Source organism: Salarias fasciatus, chromosome 6, assembly GCF_902148845.1.
Source record: "Salarias fasciatus chromosome 6, fSalaFa1.1, whole genome shotgun sequence".
NCBI lineage: Eukaryota > Metazoa > Chordata > Actinopteri > Blenniiformes > Blenniidae > Salarias > Salarias fasciatus.
This window is the reverse complement of record NC_043750.1, coordinates 4,166,185-4,185,490: the sequence shown is the minus strand read 5'-3', so window position 1 is coordinate 4,185,490 and position 19,306 is coordinate 4,166,185. Positions and strand designations below refer to the sequence as shown.

General features: G+C 42.8%; 2 protein-coding genes across 3 annotated transcripts; both read right to left on the bottom strand.

Annotated features, from left to right (window-relative positions):
• Nucleotides 1–5,167: 5,167 nt before the first annotated feature.
• Nucleotides 5,168–10,717, bottom strand: LOC115390403 (beta-1,3-galactosyltransferase 5-like). 2 transcript variants are annotated; one of them, XM_030094260.1, is made up of 3 exons: nucleotides 10,487–10,717; nucleotides 8,413–9,434; nucleotides 5,168–5,388 (listed from the first exon to the last, which is right to left on the bottom strand). In XM_030094260.1, exon 2 carries the CDS (start codon nucleotides 9,418–9,420, stop codon nucleotides 8,443–8,445), a length of 978 nt encoding a protein of 325 aa, XP_029950120.1. In that variant the 5' UTR covers nucleotides 9,421–9,434; nucleotides 10,487–10,717; the 3' UTR covers nucleotides 5,168–5,388; nucleotides 8,413–8,442. The 2 variants fall into 2 exon arrangements, with proteins under 2 accessions (XP_029950120.1, XP_029950119.1); XM_030094259.1 differs by lacking the exon at nucleotides 5,168–5,388 and having other exon boundaries at nucleotides 6,660–9,434.
• A 3,372-nt stretch (nucleotides 10,718–14,089) lies between these two features.
• LOC115390757 (arrestin domain-containing protein 3-like) lies at nucleotides 14,090–18,843 on the bottom strand. Its single transcript, XM_030094756.1, has 6 exons — nucleotides 18,588–18,843; nucleotides 17,142–17,199; nucleotides 16,906–17,053; nucleotides 16,424–16,520; nucleotides 14,862–15,118; nucleotides 14,090–14,773 (listed from the first exon to the last, which is right to left on the bottom strand). Exons 1-6 carry the CDS (start codon nucleotides 18,841–18,843, stop codon nucleotides 14,525–14,527), a joined length of 1,065 nt encoding a protein of 354 aa, XP_029950616.1. The 3' UTR covers nucleotides 14,090–14,524.
• Between the last annotated feature and the right edge of the window lie 463 nt (nucleotides 18,844–19,306).

Below are 19,306 nucleotides of genomic sequence, written 5' to 3'. Positions count from 1 at the left end.
TGGATGGAGATTCATGCACCATTCGAGCCGTCTTCCCTCAGATGTGCTTTCACTGCCCGTCTGGATTCCGTCACACGGAGACGACTGCAGCGTTTCACACTGACGTCTGGAGGAACAGCAGAAAGACATCGCCGCTAAATAAACACCTGCGGGTCTTCAGGAGGGCGCATGGCGCTGCGATTCCAGATCAGCCTTTATTTCCAACCTCAACCAGTATTCAAACGGAGGACCCGGACACAGCGCCGCCGAGAGCCGTTCTGGAGAAGGTTTTGTTGACCAGGAAGGAATTTTAAGTCCAGTATTGACTTTATATGTTTGTGTCTCCAGGCGACGAATCTCCCCACCATGATTTGCCGTTACTGAAGATTACACTGACGACCCCGTTGTTCATCCTTTCTGGATTGTGAAAAAATGTTTACAGACCTACTTTGTTCAATTTATCAGTTTTTAGAGTCAATCCTAAAACAACAAACAAACAAACAGAACTCATTATTTTAAAAAATCTCTAAAAAGACTACATTTCTCAAAGAGCAGGTTTTTCCTTCGCTGTCCTTTCAGAACTCGTCACTGTTTGCTGCATCAGCAGCTGTCCTGACTCACTCCGTCCTCCATCAGCTCCACTGGTTACTGATTATTTTTAAATGTATTGATCTTAGTTATCCTGATTAGTCGAAACGATACTTAATCCCGTTCAACTGTTCTTACAGTTTAAAGCAGGCCAATCAGATATTTTTTGTTGTACCATGAATTAAAAAGGAAACTAGAACAGTCTCCCATCCTCCTACAATGTACTTTGAGTTTTTTTGTTTTTTTGTTTTTTTTGAAAAGTGCCTTATAAATGAAATTTGATTTGTTTTGATAACCTCCTTTAAAAATGCCACAGCTCAATATCCTAAAACTACCTTTGTTCCAATTGCTTGCAATTTTTTTTTAAATGATTTATTTACAGTTTTTATTCTTTTATTCATTTATCATTATCAGCAGCATCTGTGGCGCAGCGTGTTTGAGTAATGCCTGCAGAGAGCTGTGTGTTTATGGTGTGTGTGAGTGTGGCTGATGTGTGTGAAGGAGTGTGTGTGTGTGTGTTGTGATTTTGAGGTGTGTGTTTGTGGGTTGTATGTTTACTGTTTATTGTTTGTATGAGTTTTGTATCTTATGTTTTCTAAAATGTCTGTACTACTTTATCTGTCGTATACGTGTAATTTCTGTGTTTTTGTGGATTTCAGGGTCTCCTCAGGAACAAGGTGGTTCATCCCAAGAGGTTCATCCTCTCAAGAAATAAAATAAATCAAATATCGGGGAGGCCGACTGTCTCTCCTTTGAAGGTTTGGATTCCGACTTTTCTATTCAGTAAATCTTCATGAGGGATTCATGTTTTATTTGTCAAAGTGTCTTGAAATGATTATATTAGGCAGAAAATATACTTCCTGCCATCTCACCACGGTGATTGTTCTTCACTGTAAACCAGCTTATTTATTCAGAGTTTAGGAACTTTTGACACACTTGATATGGATTTATTTCAGCGTTTAGATCTGCTGCAGCGCACGTTTGAAAAGTGAAAAAACATCGATGAAAAAACTATCAGTTAAGAACGACCATGAAGGGAAAGTTGAAATGTTGCATCAGTTTCATTCACAAAGAAACCTGCATTCTTCTGAGCGGCTGTTCTTGTCTTCAGTGTGAGAGTGTGTGTGTGTGTGTGTGTGTGTGTGTGTGTGTGTGTGTGTGTGTGTGTGTGTGTCTGTGGCCAAAACAGAACCAGCTGAAGTTTATGGCCCTGCAGTGCGGTCTGTTTGGTCAGGGTGACAAAGAGGACAGCCGGTCTGCAGGGGGCGGGGGCGGCCGGGGGGGGGCATTAGAGACACCTGGTCTGTGAGTTACAGCCGAGAGCTTTTGAAAAGACATGTTGTATTTATTTAACGCGGTCGTGTCTTTTGAGCTGCTTCCTTTCACTTCAGCAAGTCGCAGTAACTGGGATTCGAACCCGAGTCCCAAAACACTCGGCCATGTTTTACCGGCCTGGACCACTCAAGATGAAACTGTGGCCCCTGAACTGCGATGTGTTTGACACCCCCGATTTAGTATCTTTGTCTTTCTTCTTATTAGCTTCAGTTTCAAACCTTAGGAAGAAAAATGAATCTAAAATGAACAAGCAGCACAAACGGACCCACTCAGAGATATTTCCTCAGTAAATATAAATCTGAAAGCTTCAAAGGAAGTTGAGTTGATGAGCAATTTCCTCTCTGCCGTGCGCGTCGTGCACGGAACCATGGCGTTCATACCTGAGACGACGAACGAGCCTCGTGATGCTCTCCCAAATCAACCGTCCAGACAGGAAATGACTGAGGAGGAATACACACATCCTGGCTCTGAGCAGAGAGAGGGCTTTCAGACAGTTGCATCAAAGTCTTTCTCACGAGGGCTGATTGTTTATCACGGCGACAACCGGCAGCGACTGTACTGTAAGACCAGCGGCTGAGCTGGATCTCACAGCCTAGAGGAAGACAATGAATCCCGTCCAGAGATTTATGTAATGCTGAGCCTTGAGAGAGAGGGAGAACAGACCAGGACTCTGGAGGACAGCGGAGGAAGTGGCGGTCGAGTCGAGGTCCTCTTGGCCTTTTGATGCAGTGTGAGCTCGAACTGGATTTGAGTTTACGAACTTCAGCTGGATTTTTAGGCAGAGAAGAAAGAAAGGGGTCAGAATTATATCTTCTACGTGCTGCAATTGTTTCCTCCTCTGCTCAACGACTGAGAAGTCATGTGACCTCTTCACCTGACCACGGTGCTGGATTTTACATTGTTCACTTTGGCAGATATCGGATTTATTTCCACAGATTAATGAGGAATGTATCCAGTCTAAAAATATCTGAATGGACTCGTCTTTTCCTGCTTATAATATCTTAAAGCAGGTTTGATCTGGATCACATAAGAGCAGAAAATCACACCTGGATCTCTTGACACTGCGGACGTCACGCCTACTGGCTGCCTGAGAGTCCAGAGATCCACTTCAAAATGTGGCTTCTTCTCTGTAAAGCTTTGGATTAATCTCAGATTTACCAGGAGACTATTACCCATCCAAACCCTAATGCCTTGCTCAGTGTTCAGGGCAGGGTGTTAATCAGTGGGCTAATGAAAGGTTGAGAGACAAAAATGAATTTGAAGCTGAATTATCTTTTGTCTGGTTTTTATTGAGCGTATTGAGCATAATGCAGTGACGATGCAGTTCGCCAGATGACAGTAAATATCTCAAAAACTTCTGCATGTCAGCAGATTGTTTCTCGTACAACAGGGGTGTGAAGCTCATTTGATTCACATATGGCACAATTCGATGTTAACTGGCCTGAACCAGTAAGTAATGGCATTTAAATCTCTGTATTTGCTTTTAGAAAGTTCACATTTAATGAACGATCCTGTTTCAACACATGGCAGACCTGAACTCTGAATAAAGCAACTGCAATTTCAACAATATTATGTCTCAGTTCACCTTGGGCTTTTTGACTTACAGAGGAAACTCACGCCGGTGTGCTGCATAGGTCCATTTTCCTGGAAGCACAATTATTTATTATCCTAGCATTCTTTTTTTTTTTTTAATCCTGCTCAGCACACTTCTCTTTTATCCAGCAACATTTCTCACATCCTTAATCCTTTTCTCTTTTGGTTTTCACTCATTGTATATGTATGCATGTGCAGGTGTGTATGTATGGGTATATGTATGTATGCATATACGGGTGTGTGTGTATATATATATGTATATAGTCTTTATTGAATTGATTATTTTCTGCATAAATTATAATTTTCTTTTTCTTTCTGATGCCGTTGCAATACAGGAATTTCCCAGTTTGTGATTTATAAAGTAACACTCTACTCTTACAGAACATAATGAACTTTTTTTTTTAACTATTTACATCTTCAAAGCCGTAAAACATTTGACCACATTTGATTGGAAGTGAAAAACTATAGAAGGTTAGCGGACAGTATGATCACATCAAGTGGAAATGATCTTTAATATGGACACTTCTTCCTCTCTGCAGTCATCCTGATGATTTGAACTGATTCATTACATTCTACAGACCAAAGCGCACCCTCTAGTGGTCGTATGGATGTATTCCACTGAATGTCATCGTTTCTCAAACCTGGACAATGTCATCTCGTGGGCCGGAGAGGACTCTCTGGTGAACCGCTTCCGTAGATGGAAATATATAATTTATCACAGGATTACAGCATCTTTCCTGTCATGAAAGAGATGGAATAACACAATACCATGCAGCTGACTGAATGGGTTGTGGATGGAAAGTGGTCCAAAGTGTTTAAATCGATGCTCTACCTCATCAGTCAACAGGTATAGAGGGTCCGGATTTTCCTGATAAATCAGGAAAAAAAGAGAGAACTTGTCTTGATGGGCCAAAGGTAAACACACCGACAGGATTTTGTGCGGTGTAAGTTCGTGACACTAGTTGAAAGACAAGATTCAGGAAGTTGGTTTTAACTGTTTGAACACTTCTACAATTAAAGGTTAAAGTCTATTTAATTCAATTAAAACACAAAAGGTCACCAGTCCATCACAGCTGACAGAGGTCAAAGGGCAACGATGAAACCCGAGGGGTCAGATCAGAGGCGGAGCGTGGGTCTCAGTACAGGGGGGGGCGGCGCATTCTCGACAGGCCCTTATGATAGTAATTTTACCATTCAAACAATACTTCATTCCACCGTCAAACACACTTTTATTGAGCCAAGCAACCTATATGCCTCAGAAAGCAGAATAAAGTCACAAACCAGTTCACAAAGTTGTTCTGAAGAACAAATACACATATGCACGCATGCACACACACACACACAAACACACACAAGCAGCCTGACAGGTGTCAATCTCAGAGCGTCCGCTGTCCATGGTGCTGAAAACTCAGATAAAAAACTCACTGGCTAAATCTGTACCATCTTTGATACAGCTTAAATATAAAATGAACACAGCTGGTCTAAAATTACACAATCTATTCAGATAGATATAGACACAGCTATCTATATCTTTTGGAATTCATGTATATTTGAAAAAAATAGACTCAGTGGTCTCTCATAGTTGAGAGCAACACAAGGCACATTCAAATAGGCATTTCATTTAAAGAAACGAAGCGGAGTGTGGCAGGTGTCAGTGGAGACAAGTCAGGGCTTGAATGATGCTGTTGAAAATGGAAAACAGTGTCTTGATGTTTCCTGCGTCAGAGCTGATGAGTCCAGAGCAGTGTTGAGATTTAGCATGAGAAATGGAGTCGCTGTGAAGAGAGAACCAATCGTCGTTATGAATGGTGAGACCAGATTTCCTGCAGAGGCTTTGGAGTTGTTGGTTTTGGATTTGAGAGCGTGGAGGTCAGGGGTGAAGCAGGGAGCAGGCTGGGTAAAGAAAACAGAGCAGGGTTTGACAGGAGCGAGTGAGTGGAGAATATTACCAAGACCTTCATTATGCTGGGTGACAGAGTGGTGGTGATGTGTGTGTGTGTGTGTGTGTGTGTGTGTGTGTGTGTGTGTGTGTGTGTGTGTGTGTGTGGGGGGGGGGGGGGGGGGGGGGGGGGGGGGGGGGGGGGCACGTTCAGGCTCTGTGACACCCGCCACTGACGTGAGGGGACCAAGGGAATTAGCAACACAGGCTGGTGCCCCTCGCCATCAGCTCCAACACACACACACACACACACACACACACACACACACACACACACACATTGTTGCAACTGAAGGGTTATGATATCTCTGTCCAACATGGAGGAGGACTGCAAAGGTGCACCACTGAGGTACTATGTTATCCAAATCATAGTGACAAATGGGAAACTACATTTTATCCAACTAAACCTTCAACTCCAGACAGTGACTGGAGACAGAAATCTCATTAAAAAGTTATTTTTAGGACTGGCCCATAATATCCAACCCTTCTGGACATACCGTAAGTAACATCAGTGGCTAATGAAGTCATGGTAATTGATCAAATAACACTTGCCTGGCAATAAATCTTTCTGATTCTGATTTGAAGGCATGTTCAGCTGCACTTCATAGCCTTTAAAAATAAAATATTACAAAAATCACAATGCAGAAACCTTCAGTACCCACCGTTAATACAAAATACATGGTAGAGTCTGGAGAGAACCGTTTCTTAAATACTTGAATAAATATCAGAAATATGTAGCTTGACCTTCTTGTTTGAACATTTCTAACAAACACTGAAGACGAGCCTCACCACAACAACACAACCACAACTCCTTCACTTCAGTGTGAGTCGATCACAGTAATTCCAGAGCATCATGATGCTCTGGAGCAGCTCTGCGCCTCCTTTAAGTTTTACCTGGTGTTAGTTTGCCCTCTGCTGGATGAATGGAGAACTACAACACATTCTGGTCTTACTCCAAATCTTCATGAATGCACATCTGCATTTTACTTTTTTGATAATAATGATCATTAAAGAGACATTCAATACAATTATAAATTCAATAACAGCATCTAAGTGAACAACCAAACTTCACAAACCAGTTCTATTCCTTTCACAGGAGTGTTATTGACTTGATCTTCACTTATAACAGCAGATAAAATGGAAAACTTTCAGTTCAGTCTCTGATTTAGCTGCCACATGGCTGAAGTTTCTGACGGTCATAAATAAACAGAGAAACACAAAAATATCTGGAAACATCAACAGATAAATGACAATCTTTATTCCACAGAAAAAAAAAGTAGACAGTTCATGTCGGAAACCCTCAGTTTGTGGTTCAGAAATAAATGACCGCTGCAGATTATCAGTGGTCAAATAAAAATCCTCAATCTGTAACTTTAACAGACCAATAGGTTGATCCGTTTCTTATTCTGTAACTAAAACCGCAGCTTGGTTCTTTGTTTTTAACTATATCAGATTGTTTCAATACCACGGCGTGGTGACTGCAAGGGGTCATCCCTATGTTCCCCGCTCCCAATACCGGGGAACATAGGACCCCGGTAAAGAAGGGTCCTATGTTCCCCACTGTCAGGTGAGGTCTACGTAAAGACCATCGACAGGTTAGGGTTAGGGTTGTCGATAGGTTAGGCACGCTTTAACGCGCACACGGACAAGCAGACACTTTCAGTGCACGGCGGGGAGCTGAGGACCCTTATTTACGAGAGGGTCCTACGTTCCCCGGTCACATACAAAGCGGGGAACACAGGTACGCTCCCGACTGCAATAAGCCTAAAACACTGCATTGTTTAACACTTTAACTCTCATCTGACAGTTAAAGATCTGTGTAAATGATTAATGGTGAATTATTTTACATAATTCTGTTTGGCTAATTTAAGAATAACATCTGCAGCTAAATGAACAAAATCTCATTATTAGCAACAACATAAAAAAGTCAAGTGAGTTATAAAAACATAATAAAGCTTTTATTCTTGTAGCTTTTTCTGTATCTGTGAAAGATAATTTAGTAAATACAGATTTTTTTTCCTTTGAACACTGTTGGTGTGATCAGTGGTTTGTTATACTCTGATGAGTTATTTTTTAAAATGATGGTTGTGTTTATCATGTGTTCAACTTGCTTTAGATCTGTGCTCCTCGGCTCAGATCAACATGAACTTATTGAGATTGATTTTACTATTTATATTTTGAACACAAATTCAATGGTTTTTTTATGAATTGGTGATTGCCTTGTGTTTTCGATTGTTATTCTACAGTTTGAGGGCTGCACGGTGGACCAGTGGTTACTGCTCTGGATGTGTAGCTCCATCTCATTTTCAGCAACAGTTTCTCATTTTTTGTCATTTTAGCACACAAGTTTTGCACAAATTTCTCTTCTGAAAGATCCTCTTGCTCATCTTTAATAATCACTCAATATTTCTTTCTGAATTATGTTTTATTCACTGTGGTTTTGCTCCTCAGTGCTTTATACTCAGGTAAGACAAATGCAAGGAGTCATGCCTCAGTCTGATTTGTTGATGATCTCCATGCAAATGTTTAGGAATGATGTGAAAAAATGCCGGAGTTAACACTGGTTCAGCAAGACTTTATAATAATTTAGAAGATTTGGTAACACTTTAATTGAAACACCCAGTATAACACATTATATGTAGTTATAAACACTCATAAATGATCACAATGCTTTATAACCTACTATACAGCATAGGGTTAGGGTTCGGTCCTGATGCTATAAAGCATTGTGATCATTTCCGAGTGTTTATAACAATAGTTTTACAGTGCTGTAATGTACTTATAATGTGTTATACAGGGATGCTTCAAGTCAAGTGTTACCGAAGATTCGTATTCTTTAACAGTCATTGAAGAAATAAACTAACATTTCAAAGTGAAACTTTAATGAAACTGTCTTATCTGCAGCAAAAGAGATCCGGGTGGATTTTTATCTCCTGTCTGCAGGATAAACTGCTGTTTGAAAACAACAAAGACAAAACCTTCTCAGCCCTTTGCTCCAGAGCGACAGCTCAGCAGTGGACGTCCTCCCGGCTCCTCTCCCAGTAGCTCCTCATCTGGGAGGGGCTTGTCGTCGTCACGGCGACGACCTTGGAGAGGCTGCAGGAGGTCAGCGGATGCCGGGGCGCCACCAGGAACATGTCTCCCCGCGGGGGGTCGGTGGGCGTGACGCCCAGCCGCTGCAGGCACATGCCCAGGTAGGCGTCCTCGATGTAGATGGGTCTGATCAGGGGCGACACCTCCAGGATCCTGGCCGGGAGGTCCAGGGACATGACGTACGCCATGCCCAGCGGGTACGGCGGGTACTCGGACTGGGCGATCACCGCCCTGGGCATGTAGAACCTGACGAAGGGGTTCCTCACCACCGGGCTGTGCCACCACACCAGGCCGCTCACGTAGTTCCTCCGGGCCGTGCCGGGCTCCAGCAGCAGCGCCACCAGGTTGCGCACGTGGAGCAGCACGTCCGAGTCCACCTTCACGGCGAAGGCGGAGCGCCGGCAGCGCTCGGCCAGCCACTCCAGCATCACCATGGTCTTGATGGTCAGGTTGTGGTAGCTGTCCCGGAAGTCGCTCTGAATCAGGTCGCCGTGCCGCCGGCTCTCCCGCCGGAGCTCCCGCTGCGTGCGCTCGGCGTCGCCCCCTCCAGGCAGGCCCGTCACGAACACCGTCTCCACCCGCCGGCCCAGCACCAGGCTCTCCCCGCCCCACGTCTGGCGGATCAGGTCCCGGGCCGCCGCGTCCCCCGGCGCCACGGGGACCATCAGCACCAGGAAGGGGGTGGTGGATCTGCAGGTGGACGTGTTGTCCATGATGAACCTGTAGTTTCGGGGATAAGCCACGTGATACGGGCCCGGATCAGACCCCGCTGGCTCTTCATAGCAGTTCATCAAATAGATGAAGAGGATCGCCGCTGCTCCCAGGATGAAGACGAAGGTGTGTTTCAACTGCGTCCTCCAGTGTTGCATGAAAGCTCCACAGAAAACACACATCAGGACGCAGAACTCTAAATTCAGAGGAGGAAAAAAAACAGCTTTTATTCAACTGAAATCAGTCCGATCGAACCACTGATCAAGAAGATCTTGACATTTATGTAACATGACAGTAAAAACAGTTTTAAATGAGATGAATTGATATCAGCCGTTTATCTACTGTTTCAGTAACAGTCACAGACAGCCCTCAGAGCCAGAACTGCACTGTAAGATGCAGCGGAGAACGTTCCTCTGTTGAGAATGTAGCAACAAACCTGCCTGTGTGGAGGAAGACAATCTGGTTCACAGGATTTCTGGCCTTCATATCAACTTACTATCATGAAAATAAGTGAAAACGTGGGCGTCAGGGGGTGGTTTAACTGTAGAAATTACTTATTTCAGATGTTTCAGGCTGTTCAGGTTTTAGAAAAAGGACTGAATTATTCAGAATAGTTATAATTAAGATTATGTTAGTTTTATTTTCTTCATCATTTTTAATGCATCTCGCAATGTGTGTGTTTTTAACACTTTAGAGTCCAGGTTTTAGTTGATTTCTGTATGCAGTTTGCATGTTTTCCCTGTGCATGAGTGGGTTTCCTCCTTCAGTCTGAAACTTCTGCCTGATCAATAAACTTGAAGGACAGATGAATGGAAGGCAAGGCAGAAAAAACTTTTTCTATAGACGTGTGTATATAAGTATATGTGGGTGTGAGCACGTGTTTGCATTTACATTATAAACAGATTGTTTTGATCTTTAGCGATTTTGACGTGTCTGAAATGAATTAATATAAAAGTATATGATCCATACAGTGTAGGAAAGACTAAATATTATCATATGTGAGTGGAAACTCTGAGTGAGAGCAGGCAGCAGTGTGATTATAAACCTCAGTATTTCCTGGTTCCTGCAGCAGTTGAGAGGATTAATCTTTAACATGAACACCACCTGTAAAGTCAACATCCTGCAGCGGCTGACGAAGAAAAGCCACGTAGAACGCATGAAATCTGCAAACTGAGTGAGACGAGAGCTGGAGAGCTCCACGTCAAGTCATCTCCGAGTGAAGAACGAGGTTTGCTGCTTCCTGCTCACCTGGATTCTGCTTGATTCTTCTGCTGCTCGGTGTTTAAACTCCTCCTCCTTGAACCGTCTCGACGGAAGGCCACCACAGCTCACAAACACACACATACACACACATACACACTCTCTCTCTCTCTCTCTCTCTCTCTCTCTCTCTCTCTCTCTCACACACACACACACACACACACAAACACACGCCTGAGAGCCTGAGACAACCTCAGAACGCGATAAGCTCGAGCTTCAACTCTGTAGTTCACCTGAGCGGCCCGCTAAGCCCCGCCCACCCAGCGCGAGCCTAGGCCCCGCCCATGCTCTCACCTCATATTTTCAACACTGTGGTTTCAGTTAGAATGATCTTGATAGTAATGATAATATTGATCTCCCAGCTTGTTGTAACTCCTGTAATTCAGTTTATTTTTCAGTAAATCACACTCTGTAGTTCTGTGTGGGAAAATTAAGAAGCGCGTCATCCAGTGTGTTACATTGAACAAATTGGTATAATAATTTAAAAAAAAAAAAAAAAAAAAAAAAAATAAATAAATAAATTAAATGTCAGGCGAGATGTAAGCAAATAATGTAACAAGGAAATAATTGATTTCAGGGTCTTAGCATCTTTCAGATTTTACTGCTTTTTCTGCATCTGTGAAATAAATGAAGCTTTGTAAATAAATGCAAATGATTGTTTAGTTTTAATTTTTCTATGGAACAGAATGAGAGCTTGCTAAAATCTCATTTTCTCTGAGGGTGGGAGAGAAAGGAACTTACACTGAAGAGACAGCCCCGCCCTGCCCCCCCCCCCAAAAAAAAAAAAAAAAAAAAAAAAAAACAAGAAACACTGTCTGTTTCTACCACAGAATATAATTTTTCTAATCAGTCTTGAGTTACTTGAGTGGTCTTCACTCTCACCTCTGGGAGTTTGCATGTTCTCTCTTCCCTCGATCAGCTTTACTCAAACTGTCCAAAAAGAGCTTGAGTACCTTGGATTGGCCGTACATGTGAATCTGTGTTCGAGCAGCTCTAGCCCGACACGATCACACAATTTGCATGGACAAAAATACACACAAATGTGCACAAAACATTCAAACTCCTGCTTTGTTGGTGTGGATGAACCATGTTTTTTTGGGGGAGTTTTTTCCCCTCCGCCATGTCAACAGACGGTCATGAGAAACAAAAGATTAAAGTCCGGCTGTGTGTGTGTGGTTTCTGTGATGGAGGGACAGCAAGACTTCCTGTTTCTTCCATGTGTGCACAGAACAATACAATAGAAACTTTAACAATGAAAAAAAATGCACACACACTCATATGGACAACCAAGTTGGACTCCTATTTCAATGTTTTTCCACTCTAAAATGATCAAGTTCAGGGGGAAATGTTGTTGTTGTGTATCTACTCATGTAAACAGAAACCAAAGAACAGCGAAAGGTTTCAGGTTTACCTCGAAAGGCTCCTTTTCCAAGGTTACTGCCTCCAGCTGTGCAGATTAAAATCTGCTGTCAGAGTCCAAAACGGAGACAAACGAGCCTCTGAATCCTTCCATCAACCAAGATGGGGATTAAATGGAGCTTGGGGAGAACAAATTAACCCCACACTGCATTTACTGAGCAGCCATTACCGAGTTTACTGTGGTTAACATCACCAATAACCATCTGGGAAAGCATTGGTTTGATTTGAAACTCTTGAAACGTTGTCAAAATCAATGCCTAAAGCACTGCTCAAGAGTCCAAAGGAAATTTCCACAGTCCTGACAGGTTGGCATTTATGATGGTTAGTTTGTCTTCTGCTAATATTCCCATCTGTGAAAAACCAAACTGCAATTTCCTCCTAATGGATTTACAGAATGTCAGTGTGAACAATTCACAACAGAACAAAAAATATCATCCTGTATAATACTATAGCTCCGTGTGTGTGTGTGTGTGTGTGTGTGTGTGTGTGTGTGTGTGTGTGTGTGTGTGTGTGTGTGTGTGTGTGTGTGTGTGTGTGTGTGTGTGTGTGTTCTTGTATTTCTAACCTTGTCGGGGCCAAATGTCCCCACAAGGATAGCAAAACGTGGAACGACGTGCCTTGTGGGGACCTTTTTCCGGTCCTAAGTAGGAGAAACAGTGTTTTCTTGACCATGTTGTTGTTACTGAAAAAAGTAAAAGTGCAAAAACATTTCTTTAGGGTTAGGCTTTGTTGTGGTGTGGGTTAGGGTTAGGGTTAGGGTCAGGGTTAGGGGCTAGACATGAATGGGAGTCAATGGACGGTCCCCACGAGGATAGAAATACAAGACTGTGTGTGTGTGTGTGTGTGTGTGTGTGAGAACAGCTGCTGTCCAGGTGACAAACTTCACTAAAACAAACACTGGTTGTTTCTCTGCACTCAGATGTTTGGTGACTTCCCACTCCGCTCGGCGTTTCAACCAGCCTCCAGACTGTTTGCTCCATTATTTCTGTGTGTAACGCAAATTGAAAGAGGCATGAAAAGTGCAGCTAAAAGCACGAAACCATGCAAACCGCATGAAAACCAACGTTTACAAAGACTCCGCTGCAGCAGATTTGGCCACCGGTTAGTTTGGGAAGGGATGGATCAGTGAAGGTGGTGTGGTGAGTTCAACCACTTGCAGCCCTCAGAAATCTAATATTTGTTCATCCCACCGAATCAGATCCGAAATGAAGACGAGAAGTTTTCAACGTTTATTGAACTTCAGTGGTACAACTGGCAAAAAACAAAACCAAAAAAATGAATCATAATTTATTGGATAATTAACCAAAAATATATCAAACATGTTATTACGCTATTGGTAAGGTCTGAAGTCTTGGACCAGATGATTCCATTACTGTACTGTCAGGTATTTCACTATTCGTCTTGATTAAGCTATCGCCTGTTCCAGGGTCCCTGCCTGGGCTTCTTTAGGAGCTTTTTGAGGATATTTCCATGAGAACTCTTGTGTGTTGCGGCAGGAAAACATATTAAACATTTCACAGGACAGGTCCAGAGTTCACACTCCTGCTTTAAATTCAATTTTATTTCCATCGTGGAAAATATTCAAGGCACTTTCCAGAGGAAAACCAGCAATTCCACAGAAACAAGCACAAGCGACAGACTTTAACAGCTTTTGGTTTATAAGAGTGAAGTGGACTCTTGCTAAGAGGGTTAATAAAATGTTTTTGACGCCATAGTTTTTAGCTCAGTGCAGAACTTCCTGTGTTTCACAGTGAAAGATGATGAGATGATTAGGTTACCACTGCCTGTAAGAAATCAAACCCTTAAATATGCACCACATCTGAACTGATCGTTTCTCATTTTTACACATCACAGATGACTTTGATTTGGTTTCCTGTACTAAATTTACTATCTTACTTTTACTTAAAGACAGAATTTGCAAACAGTGAGGGGTTTTTTTTCTTTTTTTTAAAGAAATAATCATGACCTCTACCTCACAATTCAACTATTAGGAGTCAGTCTTCTTTAATTTAAACATAATGAATTCCTATTAAGGACAAATATTAATCCAAATGAATATTTCAATAGTAAAATGATTAATTTCATTAATATTTTCATAAATAACACCTTAAAATTACTAAATGCACAATTATATTTTGCATGACTTTAAAAATTAGATAATTTTTCTGTTCATCAATGATCCCTGAGAGCAGCAAATAAATCTAAAACTCAAATAAATAAATAAATAAATAAATAAATTTCAGTCTGTATTATGTGATGAGTCTGCACCAGAAATTACAGTTTCTTTATTCACATCTCAGCTTTGTCTCAACTGTCAAAGGATAGTTTAATAAGTGCAAATTTCTTAATGATGTACCAACACTTTGTTGCACTAAAACCAAGATTTACAGTTCTGGTTATTTATGGATTATAAAGCTTGTATTTACGGGAAGCTTGAGATCAAATTGTGCTGTACGTTTCCCCTAAAAGAAGTTTGACACTAATCTAAATCACAGATCTGAAACTGATTAGGAAAATCAAAAGGCAGCAGCAGGTGAAGTGTCATGTCATGCACAGGAACACACTGATTAGAACACTGGTTATAGGTTACCATGCCGGTTATAAACACTACTCTGTGTTGTCAGCAGCAGGATCATCTCCTCCTTGACCTTCAGGGACGCCGCTGTCCTCTGGGACACCGCTGTCTTCTGGGACACCGTTGTCTTCTGGGACGCCGCTGTAGTCTGGGACGCCGCTGTCCTCTGGGACGCCGCTGTCTTCCTGGCCGGCCTGAGCGGCAGCCAGCAGGGCAGGAGGAGCGACGACCAGAGGAAACACCAACTCCGGGTCGAAGGCAAAGCTGATGTCCAGAGACACCTGAGAAGCATCAACTTGTAACTGTTTCCTCAACATTCTGGGAGAATCATCCATTCAAGTCAAGAAAAGTGTGTGTTTCTTTTCACACCTTGACGCTGTATTCAACCGAGACGATATCACAGTTGTGGACGGTGCAGGTAGCATCTTCGGGAACGACCAGTTCACAGCTGGCCGTCTTCTCCGAGTTGGCCATGATGGCGTCTCCGACCACCTCCACCATGCGCTCGTCGCAGGTCTTGGTGTGGTTGCCGGTGCGGTACACCGTCTTCTGCTGCAGAATGAACTTGGGCTTCATGCTTTTGGACGAGGAGTTGCAGACGATGGCAGAGGGAGTGATGGTGTCTCCTGTCAAGCACATTAATTACACTATTGGAAAACTCAAATATTTTCATTTTGAGCAAGTGGCACATAAATTGGGCAATTTCCGTCCTAAATTTATTGTTTCCTGTTTATGTCATTCTGTAAACTGAATAAGAAATTAGTTTGAAACCAGACTAGTTGGACTGTTTGAGAAGGTTTTTTGTTATTTTACGAGGGCGGACCGGAAAAAAACCGGACAGCGGTTATAACTTTCAATGTGTTTAATTGTAACAATTTTTCAAAGCTGTCGCCTTCACAGTAATCCCCGCTGGTTTGAATACACCGTTGCATCCGTGTTTTCCAGCTTTCAAAGACGTTTGAAAACTCGTGCGTAATGATGCCGTGCAGTGCGTCCTTCGATTTTTGTTTAACCTCCTCGACGTCCTCAAATCTCCGCCCCTTCAGCTCTTTCTTCATTCTTGGGAAGAGAAAAAAGTCACATGGTGCTAAGTCCGGCGAATAGGGCGGATGAGGCAGCAGGATCATCCCGTTTTTCTCCAGGAACTGCATTACGCACAGGGCCCGGTGCGCCGGCGCGTTATCGTGGTGCAGCCACCACTCGCCATCCCGCCAAAGCTCCGGACGCTTCTGCCTCACTGCTCCTCGGAGCCCCTCAGGACCTGGATGTAGTGGTCCTGGTTAACAGACCGCCCAGGCGGCACAGACTCGCTGTTTGGCTTCCAGACAAAAAGATCCTCGCGGATCTGTTCCTGCGTGCGTGAGGATGCGGGTCGTCCGGAGCGGGGCTGGTCTTCAACGGACATTTCGCCCCTTTTAAAGCGCCCATACCACTCGCAAACCTGCGTTCTCCGTAGGGCACCATCTTTATAAGCCTCCTGGACCATGGTGAGTGTTTCTGACGCTGTTTTTCCCAGCAAAAAAAAAAAAAAAATCTGAAGCTTGCGCGCTGATCGCGTTTAGTGATGTGTTCCACCATTTTGTGCTTTTCCGAAGAAGGGGGTCCCGCTGTGTTGACGTTAGCGCTGTTTGTGAATTCCCTGTGTAACTTTGTGAGACGATACTTCGCAGAGATCTGCACAAGAACATGCTGTAGCGAGATTTAACAACCAGAAATCTGAAATCATTCTTGTTTTAATTTTATAAACACAGTCCGGTTTCTTTCCGGTACCCCCTCGTACATCCGAATTATGTTTGGATTCAGAAAGAAATCAAAATGGAATTTCAGTATGTTCAGTAAAAAAAAAAAAAAAATAAATCTGTTGATTCATCCTGCCTCATCACAGTTTGGTGTGTGCTTGTGTGTGAGTGTGTGAGCTGCAGTCACTGTACCTGGAGAACAGGCCTTCTTGTCCACACTAGCAGACATTTCCACCTGTTCCTTGGAGAACGTCCCCAACTCTTTGATCACCGAATCCGACTGAGGACTCTACAGTTCAGAAACAGACGTTTTCCTCATCGGTGAGACTGAAAGTCGGCGTCGTCTCACGAATCCTGAACCAACTCCTACTGTAAGTAACTTTATCTTTAGTCTGGACCCACTGAAACATTATCAGCTCCACACAGGCATTAGCTGACCTTTAATACACTTTCCTGCAGCTGTCTGCACGGTCCATGGTGAGCTGTTTTCAGATTCATTAGTAAAAAACAATCCTTCTTCATCGTCTGCCATCGAATGTCTGTTACAGTGTATTATTGTCTGTGCGTTTCCACATTTCTGTGTAAACACTGATGTAATTTTCAAAATGCTACCGTGTGAACCTGAAACGTTTCAGCGTTGCCGTGTGAACGGAGCGTCGTGGCGCTAAACTCACCATGATGTTCTCAATATGCGGAAAAGACTTGGACAGAAAGCAGAACTCAGTCTTCGCCTTGCTGGGCCACTGCCAGCTTTTACACAGCTTCGCCTCGATCAGGTAGACGATTCGTGCATTAGCGTCTTTGAAGGACGACGGCATGTCCCTGCGATCAACATGAAGGAAGTGCTTAAAAAAAACAAAACAAAAAAAAAAAAAGCTAAAGCCACCAGGAAGCTGAAAAGGTCACTCACTGATTTGGAATCTCGATCTTGAATTTAAAGCTGTGGTCTCCTTGGCTGAGGACAGTGCCTGGAAACAGACATAAACTTCAGCTTTAATACAGGCGTAGAAGATTATTTTTTAATGTGTTTGACCAGTTTCAGATCATTTTGATCCCCTTGGGGACATTTTACAAAAACGATTTATTTCTATAATACGGTGTAAAGCTGCGACATGGACTGTTGTAACTATTAAATCTTAAAACACCTTAGTTGACCCTCATTGGATGCTGGAGGACCACAGACTTGCTGTTTCCTTTGTCGCTCAAATGTGTGTATTATGAAATGAAAATCTAGTTAAATGTAGAGGAATTCCATCCAGTCTGCAGGATGACTGAGAGGAAAAATTCGGACATGGTGCAGATTTCAATCATCTGCCAGTTTGAATGTGACCAAGTTTTTTTAATGGGATTATAATCCTGGCACTGTGTGCAGGAAGAGCCTAAAACCACTGGTGTAAAGTAGAGGAGTCCCCTGGGGAAGCGCTGACGATAACTCAGCAGTTTGTCAGACACACATATGGCTGCATGAATAAATAATACAGAACAAGCACACATACATGAGTAGGTTTTTTTTTGGGTTTGGTTTTTAGAGGGGGTGCAAGATCAGCTGAGTTTTATATCAAACTTGAAAGCATGTCTCTCCTTTTAACTCATTCATATTGCCAAGCTACTAAGTTTAAGCATTTACATCAGGAGTGTGACATTTATTTACGATCTTTGTTTTTATTATTATTATGAAGTGTCTGCATTATACACAAAGGAAAAACACCTGGAGAAAAAATGGCATCAAGTCAGGCAAAAAAAAAAAAGAAAGCAAAGTCGTGTCCAGAGAATTTAACAGAATATTGAAGCACAAAATGTAATGAGGCTCTGTCAGCTTTTTCCTGGTGGTACAGGGTGTGGTTTGGGTGGAGCTGCACGAGGAATTCTCCAATGAGGAATTTAATAATCAGTTAGATTTACACTGTTCAGTTCTCAAATCCCTTTTTGGTTCAAACTCAAAAGCCTACAGAGAGATAAATGTCTTGTGTTACTAAAAAAATACACAAACATGAACATGCATAAAAGTGTGACTGGTTTTGACGAATCTTAAACAAATCAATCTGAAAACACACTTTGACAACAGCTTCATGAATAATCACGCAAGATGAATGCATTTCTTCATACAGCTATTTCTCACACTTGTTAATATTCTATAAAGAGGTTACTTTGACATTTCTACACAGCAAATCCAAGCGTTTCTGTATTTGGCTAGTAAAATGGAAGAAAAGAGAATTAGTCGGGGAAGTAGGAAAGATCGTTATTTAAATCCCGAAGGCTGCAGCGCAGCTGCTGCTGTTTAGAATTGCTTATAGGCACTTCTGACTAGTAGGCCAAAGAGTTGATCAAAGAAAATCTACAGGTTTCTCTGACTTACCTTTCGCATTTTCTGCTATTAAGAACTCTTTGACTTTGAAATATCTCCTCTTTGCACTGTAGGATGAGTTGGGATCCCCGTTCCCATCGGTCCAGCTGACGCGCCCTTCTCCTTTGGCTTTCACGAAAAGGTTCTTGATTTTGGTTTCTTTGGTGAGGCTGAAGGTGACGGAGCCTGTGACGACGTCTCCTTCAGAAAAGGTGCCTTCCTCGTTCGGTTCATCATAAGTCAGACTGAAGTCCTTCACTGGAGACATCTCCGATCTCTCAGACGCTCAGACCTGACGACTGTTAACTGGCTCTCGGCTCTCAGCCCGAATGAAGAGTCAGATCAATACTAAACCACCAATTCTGCTCAGATGTCCAGAGGAACTCCTCCCACAGCCGGACACAGGAGCCCACTCACGTGTGTGTGTGTGTGTGTGTGTGTGTGTGTGTGTGTGTGTGTGTGTGTGTGGAACTGGATACAGATGGAAGGTTATAAAGACTCTGGTAAAACACTCGATCATGGATTGAACAAAGAACGGATGAAGACGGTGTCGTTTGTTTAACTGGAAGGTAAAATCCTCCATAAAGTCACTCAATACAAAAGAAAAAAAAACCTCCAGATAATTTATCGCCAAACAGGACAATCAGGTCTGCAGAGAGAACGATCGGTGAGGATCTGCCCTCCATCCAGGACCTGAACCTGTCCAAGGCCGGGAAGCGGACAGGCCACAT